The 25,858-nt window shown below is 36.6% G+C and overlaps 2 protein-coding genes across 2 annotated transcripts; one reads left to right on the top strand and one right to left on the bottom strand.

Annotated features, from left to right (window-relative positions):
* The first annotated feature begins 641 nt into the window (after positions 1-641).
* Positions 642-11,947, top strand: LOC103515708. The gene is made up of 6 exons (XM_026828301.1): positions 642-652; positions 1,888-2,063; positions 2,438-2,483; positions 10,080-10,357; positions 10,775-11,035; positions 11,674-11,947. The coding sequence occupies exons 1-5, from the start codon at positions 642-644 to the stop codon at positions 10,984-10,986; spliced, it is 723 nt and encodes a 240-aa protein (XP_026684102.1). The 3' UTR covers positions 10,987-11,035; positions 11,674-11,947.
* A 5,472-nt stretch (positions 11,948-17,419) lies between these two features.
* LOC103515702 (ejaculatory bulb-specific protein 3-like) lies at positions 17,420-18,153 on the bottom strand. Its single transcript, XM_008480638.3, has 2 exons — positions 17,901-18,153; positions 17,420-17,623 (listed from the first exon to the last, which is right to left on the bottom strand). The coding sequence occupies exons 1-2, from the start codon at positions 18,088-18,090 to the stop codon at positions 17,439-17,441; spliced, it is 375 nt and encodes a 124-aa protein (XP_008478860.1). The 5' UTR covers positions 18,091-18,153; the 3' UTR covers positions 17,420-17,438.
* Positions 18,154-25,858: the final 7,705 nt, after the last annotated feature.

The raw sequence follows: 25,858 nt of genomic DNA, 5'->3' as shown, positions 1-25,858 counted from the left end.
CATTTCCTCTTTCTCACCCAAAATAAAACATTCCCAAAAAACACTCCCGTCAACTTTCTTCTTACCCGTATCCCCTCTCCCTCTTGGGAGATTTTCTACCAAGATCGACCACCGGCAAATTGACGACGGTGCTGGGTAGGAGGGTTTCAAATCCCCCCAGACTCGAATGAAAAGATTTCACACTAGAGATAGTGTCATGTTCTGTGGGTGTGTGGTTTGACATCCCCTCCTCTCCTGTTGACGCTAAAGGTCTCCACTAATTGAGTAGCTAGGTATGGCTCTTTGTACTGTTCAGCATATGAATGGCATCAAACTGTTTCAGAAACCTAAACAACTCATCAGCTCAACTCCAAACACAAAAAGCCCACTCTGAGGCTTAGGTGTAAGGGCAAATGCCCTAAAGAATGGGTTCAATTTATACAAATCTAAACATCTCATCCATTTTTTCACCCAAGCAAGCATTAGAAAATTAAAAAAGTTCCCATGGGCCTTATCAACAAGAAAGCTGAGTTCATTAACATCCCAAGTTTGCATGGAATCTTGGCAATGCTCATTTGAAGAGGAACACTGATGACTTAAATGGCTGGTGGCTCTATCAAAATTTCTTAAAAAAAAAAAGAAAAAAAACTTACAGATTCACAATGAATGGGATGTACAGTGAAGAGCAAAGCTGTGTAGAATGCAGTGGATGGACTATGGCTTCTTGATAGAACTTGAACAACACTGTACGTCAAACTGCTACATAAGCCATGTAGAATTATATTGACCACATGAAAACTGAATGCTGCCTTGCCAAACAGAAGGCAGTTCCATCTGAAATGATAAGAAAGAGTTACTTAACAAAAATCTACTGCATTTTTTTTTTTTTTTTTGACGTAGCGTAGGTAGGTATGGAATATGGAACTTACCAATAGGTAGAATCATAGAATGTAATAAGTAATAGGAAAGTATGATTGGAATGGGCTCAATTTAACCCATTCGGGAAATGGGGGGGATATATCCCGTGTTTTTTCCTTAATGGCGGTAGGTATTGTCTTCATTGGTGAAAGTCCTCTTGAAGTTACCTACTACCCTCATCTGTTCAATTCCTTGACTACTATCAGCAGTAGGTACCTAGCTACCTACCTAATTACATGTACCTACCACTACCATCGATTAGGAACTCCTGATGTAGGTACCTTCAATCTACGTACCTACAGATAGGGAGGTACACCAAACATTTGCTATCTTCCTTAATGTACATACGTAGGTATAAATGTACATAGGTACCTATATGGTATATATAACATATGTACATAGGTATAACATGTTATATACATACATAGGTATAGGTACATATAAACTACATACGTGCTACGTGGCGGTGTATTGTATTTCTTGAAATTAAATGAACCGTACCGAAATTTTTACTTCCTATTGTAAAATCCCCACCGAAGCAACTTTTCTAAGCGGACGTGACAATACTACTGGATCTGAAATCTTGGGTAAGAAGGTACCTTACCCTTCCTTTGGGTAGAAGTTACCCCTTCATTTATCATCATCAGTAACTACCGAGGAAATCAATTCCTATTTCGTTCGTCCTTCCCTCTCTCTCTCCCTCTACTCGTTCCCTGTCGGGGGGAAATTCTATTTGATTTTGAGACTGGAGATTTCGAGTGAGGAAAGGCAAGATTGGCTGTTACTGTTTTTCTGTCATGACAACCTTGATGCTTTTTTTTTATATCACTAAAAAATCAAGACTAGAGCCCGTTTTCCCTTTATTCCCAATATAATGTTTAAGTCACCAATCCATTTGTTGGCCTTTCTCGGCGTAGCTTAACACAGGTGACGCTGAAACCGGTCTTAAAATAACGACTGAAGTGTTATCTAAAACTTTCTCGCTTTGAGTTTACTAGTGGCATGTTTAGCCTGCATAGGTTCCGTGCTGACATCTCCTGCCTACACAACCAAATACGACAACGTGGATCTCGATGAAATTCTCTCCAACGATCGTCTGTTCACATTTTACTACAAGTGTTTGATGGACCAAGGGCCTTGCTCTCCCGATGCTGCTGAACTCAAAAGTAAGTTAGTTTTCCGATCAAAATAACAAAACTACTGAACTCTCCAAATCTTTATTCTCAATCAGTCAATCCATATGAAGTTATACCTAATAAGCTCCAAAAAGTCATTCAGTTAAGTCCGCCTGTTAAACTAAAGTAGAATAAGGGAAATCTATATTAACAGTAATCTCCCGTTCAGGTTTCGGATAACCGTTCTTACCCGAGTGCTACGGTTAAGAACCAGTTGAACTTTATTATTATTATTATTTTTTAACCAGATGGCTTTCTGGTTTTCAATCCTTTGGTAGACTGTGGTGTGGACACAACTTAGAGATTTGCAGAAAGAGTTACCAAGAATGAAACCTCATTTCTCTTGTTCATTGTTATCATTGCAGAATATTTGCCTGATGCTATTGAAACTGAATGCGGTGGTTGCTCTGAGTTTTTTTTTTTTTATTATACAGAAAGGAAAAAAAAAAAAAAAAAAAACTCATTGCTATTATAAAAAGTAAAAAAAGGAAGTAACAAGGTCTGGTCCCTATTTCTTTACCAGAAATAAGTGGAAACTTCTCCCTCTTTTTTTTTTAAAAAAAAAAACCTATAAAGTAAAAATCAAGTTATTGTCAATCTACGAAAAAGAATATAGTAAATTTATTTTGATGAACATAAAGGTATGAAGGGGAAAAAAATCACACTAGGTAGGTATTTAGAATAATCAATTAAATTTTATTGAACTTAGCTACCTACCTACAAAAGGAAAGGTTGACTTGTTTCTAGTTTTATGGGGGTGCACAACCCTACAAAATTAATTATCTACAAACTAATTGAAGAAATCAGCACACTACACAACATCAAATTACACAAAAGTCTCAATCTTAATTTATATCATACATCACATGTACCTATAAACACTTTAACTCAAATACTATTATAATAATTACAATGAATACCTACCAAATTTTAAGTATTCAACAATGAAAAAATATTTCCTTCCTAGACACTATTAGAGGCCTACAAAGAACACAATGACATATTTACTCTTTGAGTAACAAATTCCATGGCAAAGTTCAAATTAAATAATTTATTTGTTTTGGATAGACCTTACTTTAAATAAGATTAGAAATAATTTTTACAGCTAGGTAGGAATACCTTCTCATTTTTAAGGTACAAGCCATGAGAACAAGTAACTAATTTTAAGTAGAATAGGGATGACATTTTCATTCTTGACATCCATCTTTTTCTTGAACCTCTTTTAGTACTTGTTCTTTTTTTATAGATATAGTTCTATCTGTCAATGTATGTCATAAAATTACTCTAGTGCTTTGGCCTTATCTTTAAAGGGGCCAATCAAAGACAAAAGAAAAAAAAAAAAAAAACAACAACAACAACAAACAAACACCGGAGACGATTTATTTTTCGAAATAAAACAAGTGAAAGAAAGAAAGAAAGAAAGAAAGAAAGAAAAAAAAAAAATGTATAACCACCGCACTAGTCTAGGTTCGGGGTAAAAAAAAGCCGGAAGTAAGGAAGACAATTTGGCAAATGCAATAATTAAAACAATAAAATCTAGATTCCCTCTGAACACTACTTATACCATAAAATTTATTCGTTGACGGCAGAAATATGAAATATGAGGGAAGAAAGAAAGGAGGAATGGGGAGGAAAAATAGAGACAGACGACACCGAAGCGAATACAATAGTCCGTCCACTATACCTTTTATTATTAGTAATAATAAAGGAAGGACGGACTAAAAAGCCGGAAGTAAGGAAGACAATTTGGCAAATGCAATAATTAAAACAATAAAATCTAGATTCCTTCTGAACACTATACCATAAAATTTATTCGTTTGACGGCAGAAATATGAAATATGGGGGAAGAAAGGAAGGAGAGATGGGGAGGAAAAATAAGGAAGGATGGGGGAAGGTGACGGAAGTCGGGAAATGTATTTTTCGCACCCAGAAAATTTTCCCTCCTCTAATAAACTAGCAGGGAAATTATGACGTAACGAGGGCCATAAATTATTTCAAGAAAAACACAGAAATATACTATGTATAGCGTACCTACATTAATATATCTACCACCCTCCTCCTCCCCTGCTCATTCTTTATAATTATTATTATTATTATTATTATTATTATTATTATTATTACGTTTTTTTGCCGGAAACTACCCAACACCGCGGTCCACCGAACATTCTCTCTCTCTTTCCCTCCGTCTCTCTCTCTCTCTCTCTCTCTCTCTAGCTCTCTCTCTTGAATCTACCCTTTTTACTTTTGGTAGATGTGAAGACCCTATAAAAAAAAGACGAAAAAAGCAAGAGACAAAAATCTAAAAAAAGCCTCTACTTACATGAATAATGTATTTGTAAATTTAATATGAATTATTACTATTAGCATTTTCCTTCTATTTTATGTCCTACCAAAGTTCATAAATCTGATTCTTTTGTTTTCATATGTGTATTTGTTGTTGTTGATGATTTGTCACTGACAGTAAAGTTTCACTTAAAAAAAAAAAAAAAAAACACACACACTGAAATACGTAACTGAAGATAGAATCACGCTACCGTCACGTCACGTGAAGTCATGGGGAGTTCAAAAAGATGTAGTTCCAAGTCACAGGACAGCCACACTTCTATCACGGCTGAACGAGATTACCCACACAATACCTACTATATTGGATTATGGGAAAACTTTGAACCACATATCTTTCTGACTCCACATGACATAACGTGATGGCAGTGTGTTTCCACTTTAATAGAATCACAACCTCAGGTCCTGTTACCGTCGTGCTACAATGTAAAGTGTCGTGTGCAGTCTGAGGTCGCAGGACATGGGTAATCCGATACTATTGTTGATAACTTTATTGGTACTTAACAGACAACCCAATCCCAAACCATATGGTGAGCGGGTACTCCTATGTGGATAAAATCTGGTCCGATTTATAGACAAAGGTTCGGACGCAATCAATCGGAAAGGATTGCTTCCTATCATGTTGGTGGTAATAGTAATATTTGTGCTTTATTTATTTTTAAAATTTCCGTGCTATTTAGGGTTTATAAAACTAGTGAACTTAAGGGAGAATCACATCCCTTGAGAAATAGGAAGTACTAAGGGTCACATCCTGATTTTATCATCTACGTAGATACCTAGGCTCTAGGTACCTACCTATAATTACATATGTAATTATGTACATTACTCGCATAGGTAGGTAGATAGGTATCTATATTATATCGGAAGTTAGATTAAACAGGTAGGTAAGTATTTTAATGGATCCTTTTGCCACAGACATACATATCAGGGATTTGAACCCAGAGAGCCACAAATACCTACCTATGATTTCCAAAATAAAGCATTTCCTCTTTCTCACCCAAAATAAAACATTTCTAAAAAACACTCCCGTCAACTTTCTTCTTACCCGTATCCCCTCTCCCTCTTGTGAGATTTTCTACCAAGATCGACCACCGGCAAATTGACGACGGTGCTGGGAAGGTGTGGGTTTCAAATCCCCCCAGACTCGAATGAAAAGATTTCACACTAGAGATAGTGTCATGTTCTGTGGGTGTGTGGTTTGACATCCCCTCCTCTCCTGTTGACGCTAAAGGTCTCCAGAGATTCATGCCTTATTTGTGCGGGCGAGGGAGAGGAGTTTTGTTAATCTACTCTTCCTTTTTTTTTTTTTTTTTGGAAGGCAAATTACGTAGCGTAGGTAGGTATGGAATATGGAACTTACCAATAGGTAGGTAGAATCATAGAATGTAATAAGTAATAAGAAAGTATGATTGGAATGGGGTCAATTTAACGAATTTAACCCATTCGGGAAATGGGGGATATATCCCGTGTTTTTTCCTTAATGGCGGTAGGTATTGTCTTCATTGGTTAAAGTTCTCTTGAAGTTACCTACTACCTCCATCTGTTCAATTCCTTGACTAGTATCTAGTATCAGCAGTAGGTACCTAGCTACCTACCTAATTACATGTAATACCTACCAGTACCATCGATTAGGAACTCCTGATGTAGGTACCTATACAATCTACATACCTACAGATAGCAGATAGGGAGGTACACCAAACATTTGCTATCTTCCTTAATGTACATACGTTATAGGTATAAATGTACATAGGTAACTATATGGTATAACATATATGTACATAGGTATAACATGTTATATACGTACATAGGTATATAAACTACATACGTGCTACGTGGCGGTGTATTGTATTTCTTGAAATTAAATGAACCGTACCGAAATTTTTACTTCCTATTGTAAAATCCCCGCCAAAGCAACTTTTCTAAGCGGACGTGACAATACTACTCGATCTGAAATCTTGGGTAAGAAGGTACCTTACCCTTCCTTTGGGTAGAAGTTACCCTTCATTTATCATCATCAGTAACTACAGAGGAAATCAATTCCTATTTCGTTCGTCCTTCCCTCTATTCGTTCCCTGTTGGGGGGAAATTCTATTCGATTTTGAGACTGGAGATTTCGAGTGAGGAAAGGCAAGATTAGCTGTTACTGTTTTTCTGTCATGACAACCTTGATGCTTTTTTTTATATCACTAAAAAAGGCCATTTGTTTGGTCTATTATATACGTGCTCGCAACATATAGATTTGACTCAAGGCCCAAGTTAGGTAAACGATTATAATGATTTATAATAAGGTTGTAAATAGGTGCTCTACAACTCTACATACAATAACTCATACAAAGCACACCTAAGGTCGATTCACACATTATTAGCAATATAGGTAAGGTACCTACTAAGTACATTATTAGCATGAAGTACCGTGAGCTCTACACCTACAGATACCTACAACTTTGTAGTTGTACCTAATTAGTAAAGCATACCTTATCTACTTACTAAATATAGGTAGGTAGGTATCTGTATAGGTATGTATTAGGTGGGTACATAATATATGAAGGTACCCACCTACCTACATATGTATATCTGCATTTCCTCATCGCTAGTAAAATCAACCATGATGTGGCGTAAGTTCTAGGTCAGATGGCGTGCACCTATCCTATGAGAAAAGAAGACATTTTTGATTGCATGTTCTTTCAATAAACTTATTTAAATTGAAATTTATTTCCTTGCACACTTGAACTTAAAACTTAAAGCTATTACAAAAATACATCATTAATCAGTCAATTTCTTCATCACATTTGTAGCATTTCATCTTCTTCAACATGGCCGTTGTCCCTTCTTACGATTATGATGGACCATGTAAATCGTTTGATTGTAGTCACGTGACGCGAAGCACGTGACCTGATCCTATTAATTTATCCTCCCCCTCCACCCCCTCTCATTTCCCCCTCAGAGGGAGGCTTTTTCCCCTGTCACCTCTTTCTCGATAATCAGAGGTGTCGCGCCGGGTGGAATATCCCTCTTTTCCTTTCCTAAGGGAAGAGACCATTTTCGCCTGATCCCTGATCAGTGGCGTTTTAACGGGACCAGGTCTAATATTGTATTTCCCCTTCCCCTCTACTACATTTCTGGTCAATCCTCGTCTCCTCTCTCCCTTTAATTATTCTTTATTTTCTTTAAATGATTAGGTGTTTTTCTTCTTTTTCCTCCTCTTCCTTCTTTTCTTCTTATTCTCCTTTTCCTTATCCTTCTTCTCCTTCCTCTTTTTTTATTAGGTATTCTTTTCCTATATCAATAGCGGAGGTTGAGTGCGAAGGACATCCCACTCTCTTCGATTTCGGGACGATAAGACCATAGCAGTTACAGTTCCCTCTGTCAAACCTCTTAAAAAAAAAAAAAAAATAGAACCACAACCTCAGGTCCTGTTACCGTCGTGCTACAATGTAAAGTGTCGTGTGCAGTCTGAGGTCACAGGACATGGTTATTATTATTATTATTATTATTATTATTATTATTATTTTATCTCAGGCCTCTTGTATCCCACTTTGCTCGGAATTCCCCTAGGTATTTTTAGTTCAAAGTATCGGGCTCCCATAGATGGTATTGATACCTATCTATCCCATATGCATATATGTATTTTAGCTACTGCACCGACCAAAGTTTTCCCAGTGTTGGAATATAAATAGTTAAAATGTAATGCTTCCATTATTAGTTTCTTTTCATCAGTCTGTCAGTGTATCATATATCCTTGTTTCTATCAGTGTATCCGTTAACAACTCCAGCAACACAAAACTTATGCATACTTAATCATGGGATTTTGCATATCCAGTTGAATTTAATTTTCATTCATAAATAAGGTAGGTATTAATAACTCCGATATTAATAAAATTACATAGATATTAATTATCCTAAAACACCTATGAATTATCAAATCTATAATAATACCTAATATCTACATTTTTGACAATTCAAGTAAAAACACTGATGAATTTTAGGACACACAATAATTTCTTGAATCATTGATAAATCAAAGTCCAACAAAACCAGAGACCGCCAGAGTATGGCAATTATTTGTAAATCAGCTTTATGGTTCTTCCCTGACTGCAAGTACCTTTTACAATTTACACAGGATATAGGTAAACGAATATCAATCAGAATTAGAATAAAAAGAGTTCTCAACAACACAATTAGGGATGGGTAAATATTCTCTGAGTCGATTCAAAGTGTCGAATATTTCAAAAGAATCGTGAATCGCGATTCTTAAATTCAAAGAATCGCGATTCTTTGAGGAGTCGCGATTCTTTGAAGAGTCGAGGTTGTACCTACGTTGCCATGCCCTGTACAACTACAAACTACTCAATCTCATTGGTTACGAGAGTGATCCTGTGTGCTGTCTCTCTCTCACTACAAAAGAATCGCGATTCTTTTAGAGTCGATTCTTTGAGTCGAATATTTGAAAAGAATCGAGTCGTGGTATTCGAATATTCAAAAAGAGTCGAATATCCCATCCCTAAACACAATGCAAAAAACACCACCACCACCAAGCTCAGGTTATTATTATTATTATTCATCCAAGTGCCCACATTAAACTTTATCATATACGAGGTTCAATATTTTATCTCGTAGGTACAACTACACATACTCGTACCTACTAAATATAATATCTAATAATATTATGAAGGCTACAAAGAACATACAGACAAAACAAAAATGTGTTCCGAATTCTAATCTAAAATTTCACATAAACACATTAGAAGAAAATATTAGAAAATGTAAAGTAGAAATCGTTTGTGTTCAACACGGCGGAAATTATTCTTTTTGTATTATTTGAAGATTTAAACGCTTCATGAACCCGATGTGACAATTATATGAAACAGAAATAGAGGGAACACATATTAGAAAAACATTTTCATACTGATAAGAAAAATTTTCAACCCTTTTCAGTCCTTTGAATAGAATAAGCTCACAATGCCACCACCTGTTTTCATGAGGGAAAGAGGCACATCCACTAATCACTAATAGATTTTTGAAGGTTCTTACGTATACCTACCTAAACCTGAGTATCTATACCTAGGAAATAGGAGACCATTGTAAGTACATACTTATGCATACTTAATCATGGGATTTTGCATATCCAGTTGAATTTAATTTTCATTCATAAATAAGGTAGGTATTAATAACTCCGATAATAATAAAATTACACATACATATTAATTATCCTAAAACACCTATGAATTATCAAATCTATAATAATACCTATCTACATTTTTGACAATTCAAGTAAAAAATAAATTGTGCACGCAATTTATGGCCCATCCACTGATGAATATTAGGACACACAATAATTTCTTGAATCATTGATAAATCAAAGTCCAACAAAACCAGAGACCGTCAGAGTATGGCACTTATTTTGCCAAAAATGTAATACCTATTACCTATTAGGTACGTAGGTATTTATTTTTTAAAAAACATTTATTATTATTATTATTTTGATCTCAGGCCTCTTGTATCCCACTTTGCCCGGACTTCCCCTAGGTATTTTTAGTTCAAATTATCGGGCTCTCATAGATGGTATTGATACCTATCTATCCCATATGCATATGTATTTTCGCTACTGCACCGACCAAAGTTTTCCCAGTGTTGGAATATAAATAGTTAAAATGTAATCCTTCCATTATTAGTTTCTTTTCATCAGTCTGTCAGTGTATCATATCCGTGTTTCTATATCAGTGTATCCGTTAACACCTTCAGCAACACAATCATCATGTTCAAGTCTCTGGTACTAGTGGCATGTTTAGCCTGCTTAGGTTCCGTGCTGACATCTCCTGCCTACACAACCAAATACGACAACGTGGATCTCGATGAAATTCTCTCCAATGATCGTCTCTTCACATTTTACTACAAATGTTTGATGGACCAAGGGCCTTGCTCTCCCGATGCTGCTGAACTCAAAAGTAAGTTAGTTTTCCGATCAAAATAAAAAAAAAACTTTCCGAGTTTTCCGATCAAAATAACAAAACTACTGAGCTCTCCAAATCTTTATTCTCAATCAGTCAATCCATATGAAGTTATACCTAATAAGCTCCAAAAAGTCATTCAGTTAAGTCCGTCTGTTAAACTAAAGTAGAACAAGGGATCTATCTATATTAACAGTAATCTCCCGTTCGGTTTTCGGATAACCGGTCTTACCCGAGTGGTACGGTTAAGAACCAGTTAAACTTTATTATTATTATTTTTTAACCAGATGGCTTTCTGGTTTTCACTGGTTTTCAATCCTTTGGTCGACTGTGGTGTGGACACAACTTAAAGATTTACAGAAAGAGTTACCAAGAATGAAACCTCATTTCCCTTGGTCATTGTTATCATTGCAGAATATTTGCCTGATGCTATTGAAACTGAATGCGGTGGCTGCTCTGAAAAACAGAAAGAAGGATCCAAGAAAGTCTTCAAATTTCTCATCGAAAAGAAACCAGAAGAATGGAAAGCTTTGGAAGGCAAATACGATCCATCTGGCTCCTATAAAACCAGATATGAAGCCAGACATTCAGAGGAACTGAAATCTTTAGAAAAAGGGACTGCATAAGTTGGTAACTCGTGAAATTTGCAAACCTTGTTCAAGTGTTCAAGATGACTTTTGGACAAAATTTGCACCACCACTTTCGTGTTCCTGGTAAAAAGACCTTTAATTTGATATATAGGTCGACTAGGTTTCGATAAGTCCTTTTATCGGGTCAGACAGACTGACAGACAGATAGACACCGAAGCGAATACAATAGCCCGCCCCTATACCTTTTTATTACTATCGTAATAATAAACGAAGGACGGGCTAAAAAGGCCATTTGTTTGATCTATTATGTACGTGCTCCCAACATATAGATTTGACTCAAGGCCCAAGTTAGGTAAACGATTATAATGATTTATAATAAGGTTGTAAATAGGTGCTCTGCTCTACATACAATAACTCATACAAAGCACACCTAAGGTCGATTCACACATTATTAGCAATATAGGTAAGGTAGGTACTACATAATAGCATGAAGTACCGTGAGCTCTACACCTACAGATACCTACAACTTTGTATTAGTTGTACCTACCTACCTAATTAGTAAAGCATACCTTATCTACTTACTAAATATAGGTAGGTATCTGGATAGGTATGTATTAGGTGGGTACATATGAAGGTACCTACCTACCTACATATGTATATCTGCATTTCCTCATCGCTAGTAAAATCAATCATGTGGCGTAAGTTCTAGGTCAGATAGATGACTTTATACAATATACATGGATATTATGTTCGTAAAACAAAATAAATCTCCCACTTCGATGGTCATAGTACTCCAAGCTCTTTCAGATAAGACTAGGTAAGATAGGTAGTTTTGGAAATTTTGGCACATCCACTAATTTCTATCAAAATCAATGAACAATTTATTTCACTAGCTCTACCTAGCGGAATTTCTTTAAAAAATAGATAAGACTGTTTTAATTTATTCTTTGGAATGTCAAATAAAAATTTTCAACCTATTATAGATACCTACCTACTATTTCACTGTCTTAACTTATTGGGATTTTTTCATGACTTTTTAGGTAGGAATCAAAATTTCAGTATATTGCAAAAATATGGAAAAACAGAATGGTGACATGGCAATATGGCATTTGCCGGTCTCTGCACAGCATAACTTATACGAGTAAGTATGATCGTTGGGAAAAATGACACATCCACCACTTTATCATGAATGATTGCCCAGCTAGGTAGTTTCATTTTATAGTCTTTATTCAAGGACTTTATAGGAATTTATTTCCCAGTTGAACTTAATTTTCAAACTTGACCTTTCACTTATGTATTTGACTATCACAACGAAAAGGCGAAAAGCACATACGGGTTACAGGGGAGGTCATCAATGTCTACAAGTCTGTCGTCGTGTTGAAAGCGTTTATCTTGCTGATGATGATGATGATGATGATGATGATGTTGATGTCTACGCCCGTTTATCTCTTTATTCACAGTGTGCAAAGAGAGTGATTGCTATCTTCCCGTTCTCCATCTCTCTCTCTCTCTCCTTCTATACATCTCTCTCTCTCTCTTCCTCCATCTCCTTTTTCCTTTAATCTGGAAAAATTATTAATAACATTCCTGAAAATCTCTCAATATCATTATTTGAGATATTGAGCAATGTGTATCGACAAAGGACTTTGTATCTCTCTTTGTAAAACAAATTTCGAATCTAGTTTTATATTTTTAATTATTTTAATTTCGCTTTGTTCTCGGATTCCTTGTGCAGGCGTGAGTATGATCGCAGCATCCCCAAAACGAACCATGCTGTCTTACGTTCTTAAAAATATACAAGTAATCATTATGAAAAAATATTTGACTTCAAATGTTGCTCACTAGTTGTTACTACCTATATACCGTCTGAAGTATATCACTACACTGAGAGAGAGAAAAACTAGCGGATCGTTGACTGGGTTCCCGAACTCTAATACCTAAAATTCATATAGCAATTTAGCAATCCAACACCTTAAATAAGGAAAAATAACCCAATAACGGAGTTTTTCCACCCTAACTAATAAAATTAGTGGCACTCTATCAGTCTAAGGAGCCCAGATATTGTTTTTGGGCGTCCAAGGGGTTTTTAAACCATCTCACGGACACGGAAAGCGTGCAAGTCATAAGGAGGTTTCAACATATTATCAAAATACGTACAACTGAATATACCGTGTCCGTTTTTACGGCAGACACCCTGTATACCTACACGAGTATGTGGTATGTGCATGTATAGGAGCATGCATGATCGTATATATTATAAATATGTACCTATAGTTTAGGTAGGTATGTACATAATACATATGTAGGTATCTATCTATCTACCTACCTATGTTTATTATTTGAAGACAAAACCAAAAGAAAAACAGAGTTTCCATCCGACAGCGTGGAAAATGTGTCTTCACATATAAAATGTGAAATCACGATGATAGTATCGTATTTTGCGGCTGCGACAGAACATGTTTGGAAAATTTTAGGGGAAAAAGTTTCCTCGTATGCTCTCCTCGGTACCTGAAGAAAAGAAAATTTTGCTTAACATTGTAATAATTTTATTCGGGAAAATTGGGCGACGAAAAAATCGCACATAGAACCCTCGGCTTTTTGAGCTCTTTTCTGGTTTGGAAGAAATTTGGATGACCTACTAGTATGTACATAATACATATGTAGGTATCTATCTATCTACCTACCTATGTTTATTATTTGAAGACAAAACCAAAAGAAAAACAGAGTTTCCATCCGACAGCGTGGAAAATGTGTCTTCACATATAAAATGTGAAATCACGATGATAGTATCGTATTTTGCGGCTGCGACAGAACATGTTTGGAAAATTTTAGGGGAAAAAGTTTCCTCGTATGCTCTCCTCGGTACCCGAAGAAAAGAAAATTTTGCTTAACATTGTAATAATTTTGTTCGGGAAAATTGAGCGACGAAAAAAATCGCACATAGAACCCTCGGCTTTTTGAGCTCTTTTCTGGTTTGGAAGAAATTTGGATGACTTACTGCTACCCTAGTTACCTTAGATTGGTCTGTTTGGTAAGGGCTGGTTCTCGCCCGGTCTTTAGTTCTCGCCCGGAGCGAAATTTATCCTACACAGTTAAGGTTTGTTTTCGGAAAATGAAGACGACAGTTTCCTCTATCAAACATCTTGAAAAAATGTAGTGGGCTGGTAAGTATATGTAGGTATGATTTCCGGTCACCCGTTCACTTACCAACCACACACGACATCGTTTAACTCAAGTGCTACTCTTAGGGAACTAGTGCATTCAATATTATCCTACACAGTTAAGGTTTGTTTTCGGAAAATGAAGACGACAGTTTCCTCTATCAAACATCTTGAAAAAATGTAGTGGGCTGGTATAAGTATATGTAAGTATGATTTCCAGTCACCCGTTCACTTACCAACCACACACGACATCGTTTAACTCAAGTGCTACTCTTCGGGAACTAGTGCATTCAATGCTGTAAAACTGCTGGCTATCCTCTTCTGAGGAAGTATTCTTGTTAAGTTTTTCACTTGAGTTGATGTTTACTTAGTGCACGTACACTGTGGCAGGTAGGTAAGTAATAATACATTTCACATAGGTATCATGATGTATACATTAATGTTTTACTTGTGTGTAAAATACATATTTATGTAAAATACTCTCGGGTGTCAGTATCTAGAAGAAGGCCCTTACTAGGTCTGTCTTGTAAAGGTTTTTATAGACCGAGCGTCCAATTTTGTTTTCTTTCCCACAAAATTAAAAATCTGGTGTGAACATCACACGACTTTCCTTATCCTATTGAATGATGCTTATTTGAGTGTTCTTTAACCCTAATTTTTACAATATCTCTAACCGTTTCGTCGCTATAGCTAAAAACCGCCAAAAAACGGTCGAAATCTGTCCAAAAGCGGTCAAAATACCACCAAGCGCAGCAACCATCTCAACCAAACGTTTTGTGTTGTATCCTTGTCACATTTGTGAACTACATACCAAATTTCAAGTCTCTAGCTTATACCGTTCCCGAGTTAAGAAATAAAGGAAACATTCCAATTCTAGTTTTTTGCGCTAACGGAAGTTCAAGATTTTCTAAGAAATTCTAGCAAACATCGTTGGTCTGAGGATTTTAAGAAAGAAAATATCCATAACAAGCTGCGAATAAAAAAGAAAGTAGAAACGTTTGAAAAAAAAACCTCTCTTGGCAAGCTTGGATATTAAATATTGGTTATTATAATAACAAATTTTGTTTGGAAGCGTCTTTCCTTACTTTTATAGTGTCTTAGTGTCCTCAAGTGATATAACGACCCTAAAGTCTGAACCCAGTAAAAACATTCTATCTTGGTTAAAATGGGTACCCTTACTGGGTTGGATTACACGCAGGCAGTCCAGCCACGGGACAAAATGCATTTCGAATCTGTACAGCTATACAAAACTGGACGACAGTCCTCATGCAATCCAGAAAAAAAAAAAAAAATCATCTTCAATTTCTATTTCTTCTGCTTCTTCTTCTTCTTCTTCTTCTTCCTACTCCATTCAGCCATTCAATTTCTTCACCAACCTACTTTCAAAGTACAAAGTTTCGTAATTCAAATACATCACTACCTAACATCCCCCTATCTGTCTCTCCCTAGGCCGCTATTCAATTCACCAACATTAACATACGTTGAGCACCTAATCAGGTGAAAATTCTCATTGACTCGCTCCCCCTGTGGCGATCTTTATTAAACGCTGACTTCCGGGTTTTTGAAAAGAAAAATGAGTGAGGGAAAACTCGGAATTAATTTTTGTTTTGGTTCATGAAGTGCTTGGGATTGATTAAATTCATTATTTTGTACAATAATCGTACAGGTATTCTCATGCTCATGAGTGTATTGTTTGAAATTTTCGTATTTTGTGTTAAAGAAGATCTCCTGATTGAGAGACTGACGAAAAACTCCCACCCCGACTGAGCACGGGAAAAGGCGACGGAAAAGAAGATTCAGTATTCTAAGGATAATTGGGGCTTTTTACTATTTTATATAGATTTAATCTATCTTTAGGTATCAGGGTTTCATTCTTCGCCACTCTGCTGGGATTCAATCCAGAGAATATCTGATTATAACCTCACCTAGCCTGAGTGATGCCGGGAAAATCATCAGTACAGGTTTTTCCAGACGGCCAGCCGTCCAGATACCATCCATGTGCAATGTTGCTTAACTTCAGTTATCCGTTGGGCACATTTCCGAGTAGAAATAGAACGTTCCGCGAACCATACAGCAACATTGCTTATCGTATTTTGACATTAAAATTACGTCACCCCTTTATTTTGGAAATAAAAAGAACAAAGTTTTCATGGAATATGTAGCCCCTTGGTTTGAATTTCAGCAAAACAGCAAGTTCGCTGTAAGTGCTGCAACCCTAATTAGCCTTGGAAGTATAAATTGCTCGTGGCAGATGCTCCTACAGGTGAAAAAAGTCCAAATTCAGAAGACCTTGACAGAGGTCAAATAATTCAAAGGAAGCAAAGGCATATAGTTTCATTTTTGCATTTGAATAATAATGTAATATTTATTTGTTTTTATAATAATTATATTATCTACATTTTAAATTATACATAGAGCAATAATACGTATGTATGTATTTACAAAGTAGCTTATTAGAATACAGGATTACAAAATACAGTCAGTTATGCATTACATTGTAGGATAGGTATCACAAAATGCCTGAAGAGAGTTCTTTTAACATGGTTTTTGTTCCCGTTTCTTGGAACGGGTGGCTTTCTTCTATTGATTTATGGACGATGAGGTAGGTATCCGTTGAAAAAAAGCTCCATGTAGGTACATACCTAGGTACTTTATAATATTTTTTTTTGAAAAGAAAAATGAGTGAGGGAAAACTCGGAATTAATTTTTGTTTTGGTTCATGAAGTGCTTGGGATTGATTAAATTCATTATAATCGTACAGGTATTCTCATACTCATGAGTGTATTGTTTGAAATTTTCGTATTTTGTGTTAAAGAAGATCTTTCAATCTTTAACAGCTTCAGGTCACATGCAGGATCAAATCTAAACAGATAAGGCTCGTTCTTGGAACGGGTGGCTTTCTTCTATTGATTTATGGACGATGAGGTAGGTATCCGTTGAAAAAAAGCTCCATGTAGGTACATACCTACTTTATAATATTTCATGTATGTTATATGTACTTCTTTGGTTGCATAATAAAATAGAAAGTAACAAAATAGTAGGTACATGGAATGAGTCAGTTTCCCCAGAAATAGCCAAAGCTAAGCATCGGTGTGGTTCTGAATTTGGTAGAGAGAAGGTCAAGAAGCTACAAAAATAAGCTGCACCTATCCTATGAGAAAAGAAGACATTTTTGATTGCATGTTCTTTCAATAAACTTATTTAAATTGAAATTTATTTCCTTGCACACATGAACTTAAAGCTATTACAAAAATACATCATTAGTCAGTCAATTTCTTCATCACATTTGTAGCATTTCATCTTCTTCAACATGGCCATTGTTCCTTCTTATAAAGCCTTCAGTTGAGCGTCATATTTGGCTTTGTAGGAGCCAGATGGATCGTATTTGCCTTCCAAAGCTTTCCATTCTTCTGGTTTCTTTTCGATGAGGAATTTGAAGATTTTCTTGGCCCCTTCTTTCTGTTTGTCAGAGCAGCCACCGCATTCAGTGGCAATGGCATCAGGCAACACCTCTGTAAAGATAGGAAACAAACGAAAAGTGATGAGAAACAAAAACTAAGAGACAATTTCAACCTGAGGTGAATATTGTTACGGATGTAGGTAGGTACTTGAACATTGTCCAGAATTCAAGATCTTGAGTCTTTGGGGAAGAAGGCAAATATATGTACTTCAACCTCATTGGATTCCTAGCTTCCTTGCCGGACCAACTGGACAAGGACTGACTTCCTTGATTGGATAGTAATGAAAACCCTTCAAAGGCGAAAAACGAAAATGTGAAACAAGACTTACTTTTGAGTTCAGCACCGTCTGGTGAACAGGCACCTGTGTCCATCAAACACTTGTAGTAGTTGGTGAAGAGACGATCGTTGGCGATAATTTCATCGAGATCCACGTTGTCGTATTTGGTTGTGTAGGCAGGAGATGTCAGCACAGAACCTATGCAGGCTAAACATGCCACTAGTACCAGAGACTTGAACATGATGATTGTGTTGCTGGAGTTGTTCACTGAATGACTGATGGAAACAAACTGATGATGAGAACTCCGAATTCTAGACTATTTATACTCGAGGTAAACTGGGAAACTATTATAGCACGTGCTAAAGTTGTTCAACAAGTAGAGGTGGAAGGGGGAAGTTAGTACTATAGGTTTCGCCTGTTGTCCCTGGTTCAATATCAATAGATTGACGGAGCCCCCCGAGCTGCGGTTGCGTGGGGGGGATAGGTATAAGATAGTTCAGTGTATTTGGTTGAGTTTGAATTTGAAAATCCTCTCTTCCCAATATTTTTGGTATTTCCAAGGGCGCGGGCCATTGACCGTTTTCCTCTCTAGTTTTTCACCGTTTTCAGTTTTTTTCACTACACGATCAAAGCCTTAACCATATGGTTTTCCTCAAAGAACCACAAAACCATAAGCATCAAATAACAATAAACAAAGGAAAACCCCCATTTGAAAATCCTCTCTTCCCAATATTTTTGGTATTTCCAAGGGCGCGGGCCATTGACCGTTTTCCTCTCTAGTTTTTCACCGTTTTCTGTTTTTTTTTCACTACACGATTAAAGCCTTAACCACATGGTTTTCCTCAAAGAACCACAAAACCATAAGCATCAAATAACAATGGACAAAGGAAAACCCCTAGGCAACACCTCTGTAATAATGAGAAACAAAAATTGGAGGATATTAGTAAATAAATCAAACATAGGTATGGTTCAATTAAAATGTTTTTGACGTGAGCTCCATCCAACTGAAAGACTTTTTGGAGCTAAAAACCTTTTTGGGGGGATTGTCAGACTAATGAATTTGTGAATAGCTCAATAGCTCTGCTCTTTTGTTGGGAAAGCTAACTTACTTTTGAGTTCAGCACCGTCTGGTGAACAGGCACCTGTGTCCATCAAACACTTGTAGTAGTTGGAGAAGAGACGATCGTTGGCGATAATTTCATCAACACATACCCTCATCGTCAAACTTTGATGATAGATATGATCTCCTCTATCTTATAATATCACCCTCATTTCAGTCATTTTCAACACGTGGTAATAGATGGATTCATTCCGACACCCACATCTTTTGATGCTTAGTCTTAACCGGATTCAAAGATCGCAGAAGCTAGCCTAGTTAGCATTTTTTGTAGCGCGTCTGCGCTGGGCCGCGGGTTCGATTCCCACGCGGGCTGATTTTATCCTGAACGGGTAATGTTCGTTCTCAGAACGGCTGGCTTTTTCCTATCCTGTCTTCCTTCTCTCTTCGATTTCGGGACGATAAGACCTTACCAGTTACAGTTCCCTTATCAAATTTCTCTCTCTCTCTCTCTCTCTCTCTCTCTCTCTCTCTCTCAAATCTCAAAAAAGCAGAGATATTTCAACCAGTTTTCAACTGATGAGTAAACCCTCTGGATTAAGTATACAAAATGTATTAGTATGTATCATAAAGCGGTCATAGGTATGTGTTAATGTGTAGTTTCTAGTTAATTCTACGTACAATTACATCAGGTATTTCCCTCCCAATCTCACCCGCTTCGTCACTTACTTACCTACTTACAATCAGGTTCGGGTATTGAACTTGTGAATTCGGATATCCAAACCTGTGGGTACCTGTTTTGGCAATGACTCACCAGCTAATCTCATCATGAAATCAATGTTGAATCACAACCCGAATAAATTATGATCGTAATAAAGTACCTACCTAATACATTATAAAGTGGGTAATAATAGGCAGATTTGACTTTGCTGTGGATTCCGGAAACAAAACACGCCGATGAAGGCAAGGTTGTTATGTCTAGTCAGCCGGGAACATCTAGTTCTCAGACTTCTCAGGCATACTGTTAAAATGAATGCTCCACTTAACAATGTCAGTAGTGTAGCTGGTTCGATTCCATATCATCGAGGAACGACTTTTGTGACACTCGTCCATAGTTGGAGGAAATTGGAGCAATAAATTTAATTCCACCGAACAATTCAAAAGTTTCAATGCTCCTGTTGGAATATCAACTCATTTTGCTGATGACTGATCTTGGTCTGGGACTCTGGGGGTTTCAATGAACTTTGTCACCTTTTGTGGCACAGGAAATTTTTGTTCTGATTGGACATGGACAAGTCCTTGAATTTTTCAACCATGACATTCAAAGGTCTCAAGTGCCCTGGATAAAGCCTCAGCGAGTTCAAGTACAAACGTAAAAGTATACCAATACCATCCCTAATTAAACTTATCTTTACTGATTCCATCACACAATGTTTGATCAATCTTGATAAGATTTGCGAGTGATAAAGAGATAATTATTATGTACATCCAAGTAGGTACCCACCTTGGTCTGACTACTTATGATTTCCATTGGAAGAAGAACTTGATAATCAAGCATCAAGTTCAGGGAAAGGACGATCTTGGGAATAGTTGAATAACGGCCATATAATTCATAATAATCTACATAGTATAATTATGTGCTAATTATGTATTAATTATTATCTTAGTGGTGTTTGCACTTTAATTATAATATAGTAATGCATACATTTAGTATACTTCTACATGGCAAATATGTAGGTAGGTAGGTACATCTTCTAAAATTGGTAAGCGTTAGCAAAATAAAGGATTTTGTAGGGAGGTGAAAAGTATTAAAAAAAAGATCATTTTTTTTTCAAAGGCATTTAAAAAGAAATCTGGGGTGTGAGAGATTTGTATCCTGTAGTAGGTATCTTTTTTTACTCTTTTCCTCTGGATGTCAGATCATAAATTAACTTTCAATGGGAAATCCATTTTCCACTTGTTTGAGGGAAAGGCAGCCATGCGAAAACTTGAGCTTTTCCGCGGGATTTCTTTTTAGTTCCACATTGTAGGTTTAGGCGGGGTTTTTTTTTAACTCTGTCAAAAATTGGGCCCCTTGTAGGTATAAAGGTGATATGTAGGTAAGTAGGTACAAGCAGACTTGATTTTTAAAGCTCTATTTCTGAATTTTATCGTATGTACCCATATATTTTGATCACAATATGTTTGTGTGAAACGGTTTTTTCCTCGCAAACAAAAACGCAAACACAGAGCTAAAAAGAGATGTAAACAAATCAATAACTGCAATACATTATTGCTGAGATATATCAAGCCAGAGGGGTGTATATCATTAGACGGTATGTTATCTTGATGATTTTTATAATTGATAACTCTCAAATCCCATCAGTGATTAATGAAGTCTCTCCCATACTATTATTTTCTTAGCTAGCATAACATAAAACAAACCAATTTTTCCATTGGTTAACCAAGCATTGTTACTTCTTGTAGGATGAACAATAATAAAGACAATGGTCAAATCAAAAAAGGTCATAAATCTCGCGAAACCCCTGATGCGAGGAAACCGAATCTCGGAATCACAGTTCAAAGTTATATCTCAGCAAGCAATTGATTTGAAAAAGAGTTTAAAGTTAAAGAAATTGAGATTAGGTAATGAGCTAATTTTAATTTCGGTAGCTAAAGCTATGTATTAAGGTAGTAATGTCCTCCATGACGGACCATATACATGCTCTACTTGGACGTAACTTACGGCGTTTGTAGTTTCATTTCTAATCTTTTGGGTAACTGATGGGACAAGTAAAATTTAATATTCAATACTGAAACCAGAATAGTCAATTACACTTTCATATTTTGGACCAAATTTAAGGATCTGCTTAAAGTTTCAAATTTACATGCAACTTCCACGTTTCGGTGGCACTACAATCTTCTGAGTTCTCAAATCTACGAAGACTGTCTCGTCTTCTCGAATTGACGAGTACCTATACCTTATACATTTTCGAAAGAACAGACAGTCATCCATCCTGATGACTACCTTGCTCGATGTACCTGTGACTTTTTGAGCTTTTGACGAATTAGTTTGGAAAGTAAATAGGTAAGAATAAGGAACAAGAATAAAGTTTCCAATGATTGACAGGTAATCATGATGAAGAAAGTAGGAAATGTAAAACTATCATGAGATCAAAGTTTTTCTTCCTCTTCAATACCGTTCAACCTTTTTTTTCCATTGGTTCGGGACTGAAAAAGTCTTTCAAATCTTTCAATTGATTTATGAATGAAAAAGTCCGAGATTATCATACTAAGTTCGGATTATATTTGAAGCAACAGATCTCAATCATTTAAGTTTTTGAATCTGTTTTCAGACTAAACCGCGCCGAAGCGACGGTACTAGACAAGAAGTGAGCTTAGTTCCAGACAAGAAGTGAGCTTAGTTCCAGTTACTTCGAATGTTCTTAGTTCCAGTTGTTCAACATCGGTTAATCTAAAGAAATAATATTTCTTTTGATTAACCGTCTAACCAGAAGAATGGAAAGCTTTGGAAGGCAAATACGATCCATCTGGCACTTACAAAAAGAAATTTGAAGCTACATTGAAATCCATGACGAACTGAGAATGATTTATCTAATACATATTCTAATCTAATATAATAACAAACTGTGTTTTGTGTAATTACAGGTGTAAAATAGCATGTATGTAAATATGCAAGATGTGAAAACAAATAAATGTATTTAGTCATACTTACATGACTAAAAAATTACCCTCTTCTTAATTTTCACTTATATCTCTCAATTAGGTACCCACATATTTGAAGATTAACGGCGAAACAGACTAAAGTTAAACCATTTATCCATCTCTCAATTACATAAAGTTTACCATGAAAAGACTAAAGTTAAGCTATTTATCTAATTTACAAGAAGGCCCAATCTGGCCGATACCCAATATATTGAGGAGGGATGGCCCCATGGGCCCACTCTAAATACGGCCCTGGGCCCAATGTCACATTCACTTTTGGCATTTGGCTCTCGCCTAATATGAAGGGAAATTTGGGATCAATATGTGCTTTGAAACAAGACCTTATATCAAAATGTGCTTTGAAATAAGTCCTTAGATCAAAATGTGCTTTGACTGGACATAGGTCACATCCCCAGTTCGTCCCCTGTTCGGGTTTGCCCTCAGTTAAAACGTTCCCAGTTCGGGTCCCCTTGACTTTGTCTTATAGAAAAAAATTGCATATTTATGCACCAAATTTGCCACATATGCAGCTGCAGAATATGCGAACCATAAATACCCTTTTCGATTATGGGGATGGTTCAGTTAATGATGGCCAATTTCACGGTCCAAAAACCACGTGGTAAAACCCGCGGTCCTCACGCATAACCATTAGCTAATAACAAAATTATTGGATAGTCCAAACCAAAATGACACTTATAATTCTTCGGGTAATAAAGCGGTACCCACAATGACATAGCATAGGCCGGCCGAACGTCATAAATTAATTGTCAATTTCCGTCGACTGATTAACTTTCGTGACATTGGGGATAGAGGCGTGTGGTGGGATTTTCCAAAGGGGAAGATAGAAAGTTATAAACCAATCTACAGTATACCGATCTACTGGTGGTCTTATGCCATCCACTTAAGCTCAGACAGTCGAAACGTGTGTGGCGAAAGAACCTAGGTCTTTCAGACGGTCTGAGTGTAATTGGCTGGCATTAGAATAAAGGTTGAATAATGACTTACTATGTATTATCAAGTACCTATATGTACGTGATTATTCAACCTCGATGGTAAGTGTTATGTTAAGGCGGTCTCTTCTTAATCCCTTGTGAGCCGCGTCCATTTTTGTTTAGAACTATTGCACTGAAAAGTGTAAATCAAGGGCCACAGGGGGTGAGAGGAAAGGAAGTGGTGCTTACCTAATAGGTCCCCTAGCTCTATCCGCCACTGCTTAGGAGAATTATTAGTTTTTCCACAGAAACCTACATGTACAATTTTTAATTACAAAGCAGCAAACAAATAGTTGGAAAACTAGATTCGCCAGTTTGAACCTACTGATGCAGTAAATAACCCGACTTACCTAGAGGTACCGAGAGTACTTACCAACTTACCTAGAGGTACCCAGAGGACATGCCAGATAATGGGGAATAAATAATGAAGTGCGTACCTATTTAAGAAATAAAGGAAACATTCCAATTCTAGTTTTTTGCGCTAACGGAAGTTCAAGATTTTCTAAGAAATTCTAGCAAACATCGTTGGCCTGAGGATTTTAAGAAAGAAAATATCCATAACAAGCTGCGAATAAAAAAGAAAGTAGAAACGTTTGAAAACAAACCTCTCTTGGCAAGCTTGGATATTTGTTTGGAAGCGTCTTTCCTTATTTATTTTATAGTGTCCTCAAGTGATTTAACGGAGTCCTATATTCTGAGGCCAAAGCTACGGAAACCTCTAATCTAAGGCCGGCCGGAGGATTTTACTAGGAATCTATCGAGGAATATCACGATGGAACCCTTTTTAAAGTCAATATTTAAGGGTATTTGAGTGAAATTTCGAGTGTATGGCCGCCATACACGCCTTATATGGACGCTACGCCACTGTATAACGGAGTCCTATATTCTGAGGCCAAAGCTACGAAAACCTCTAATGGGGGGGGGGAGGCCGGCACCAGGCCGGAGGATTTTACTAGGAATCTATCGAGGAATATCACGATGGAACCCTATATTCTGTATGGAACTTTATAGTCTGGATGGAACCCTATATTCTAGAAGGAGGCGGGGCTTTCACCTCTAATATCTATATGCTCTACTTGTGTGCATTTACTTGAACGATAATGTGATCAAAGTATTTACCCCACACGCCACATTGCAAACTTTGCAACGCCTCAATTTATAAAACTTTGATGTGAGTTATGTGTGCTTTTTTTTTAACATAGGTATGCTGTATTTTGTATCATAACATTCAGAATTTCAGAATATAATACCAAAGTGTAGAATCAGGGCCGAGTTACTTTGGCAAAGAAATAGAGTAGCTAAACATCGTCAAAATTTGGCAAAGATGTGTTCTGCAAAGGCAAAGCTCTGAGCAATGCTACACTTTAGGATGTTAAGTACGAGACTTGTCATTTTGGGAAAACCACTTATTTTGTATCCATATTCACTCATTGAATATGATGCCTCGAAAGCTCAGTGATTAAGGCACTCGTTTGTCAAACAAGAGGCCAAAGGGGGGATCTTTGGATTGTCAATACCCCTTCGGAACTTGTGGTCCATGGGTCTTTACCGATATCTGAATACTAAAGACTATAATAAGGTTAATCTAAAGAAATATTATTTCTTTAGATTAGAATAATATTTCTTTAGATTAACCGATGTTGAACAACTGGAACTAAGAACTTTCGGAGCAAGCGAAGATGAAAATTCCATTTTTCGTTTTTGGACCGAAACTCAGGTTAGCCCCATCAAATGGCTCACTTCTTGTCTAGTACCGTCGCTTCGGCGCGGTTTTGAATCTGAAAACAGATTCAAAAACTCAAATGATTGAGATCTGTTGCTTCAAATATAATCCGAACTTAGTATAATAATCTCGGACTTTTTCATTCATAAATCAATTGAAAGACTTTTTCAGTCCCAAACCAATGGAAAAACAGGTTGAACGGTATTGAAGAGGAAGAAAAACTTTGATCTCATGATAGTTTTACATTTCCTACTTTCTTCATCATGATTACCTGTCAATCATTGGAAACTTTATTCTTGTTCCTTATTCTTACCTATTTACTTTCCAAACTAATTCGTCAAAAGCTCAAAAAGTCACAGGTACATCGAGCAAGGTAGTCAGGATGGATGACTGTCTGTTCTTTCGAAAATGTATAAGGTATAGGTACTCGTCAATTCGAGAAGACAATAGTAGATTTGAGAATCAGAAGATTTGAGTGCCACCGAAACGTGGAAGTTGATGAAGATTTGAAACTTTAGAGATCCTTAAATTG

This window comes from Diaphorina citri, unplaced genomic scaffold (genome assembly GCF_000475195.1).
Source record: "Diaphorina citri unplaced genomic scaffold, Diaci psyllid genome assembly version 1.1 scaffold1402, whole genome shotgun sequence".
NCBI lineage: Eukaryota > Metazoa > Arthropoda > Insecta > Hemiptera > Psyllidae > Diaphorina > Diaphorina citri.
The sequence above is the reverse complement of the archived record's forward strand: the minus strand, read 5'-3'. Positions and strand labels throughout refer to the sequence as shown.

Bases quoted from the DNA above. Each gene is read 5' to 3' on its own strand.
- LOC103515702 (XM_008480638.3), bottom strand. From the start codon at position 18,090: ATGTTCAAGTCTCTGGTACTAGTGGCATGTTTAGCCTGCATAGGTTCT. The intron at 17,624-17,900 runs GTAAGTCTTGTT...CTATCTTTACAG, and splicing joins AGACGGTGCTGAACTCAAAA to AGGTGTTGCCTGATGCCATT.
- LOC103515708 (XM_026828301.1), top strand. The intron at 2,064-2,437 runs GTAAGTTAGTTT...TTATCATTGCAG, and splicing joins CGATGCTGCTGAACTCAAAA to AATATTTGCCTGATGCTATT. The intron at 2,484-10,079 runs GTTTTTTTTTTT...AATCCTTCCATT, and splicing joins GAATGCGGTGGTTGCTCTGA to ATTAGTTTCTTTTCATCAGT.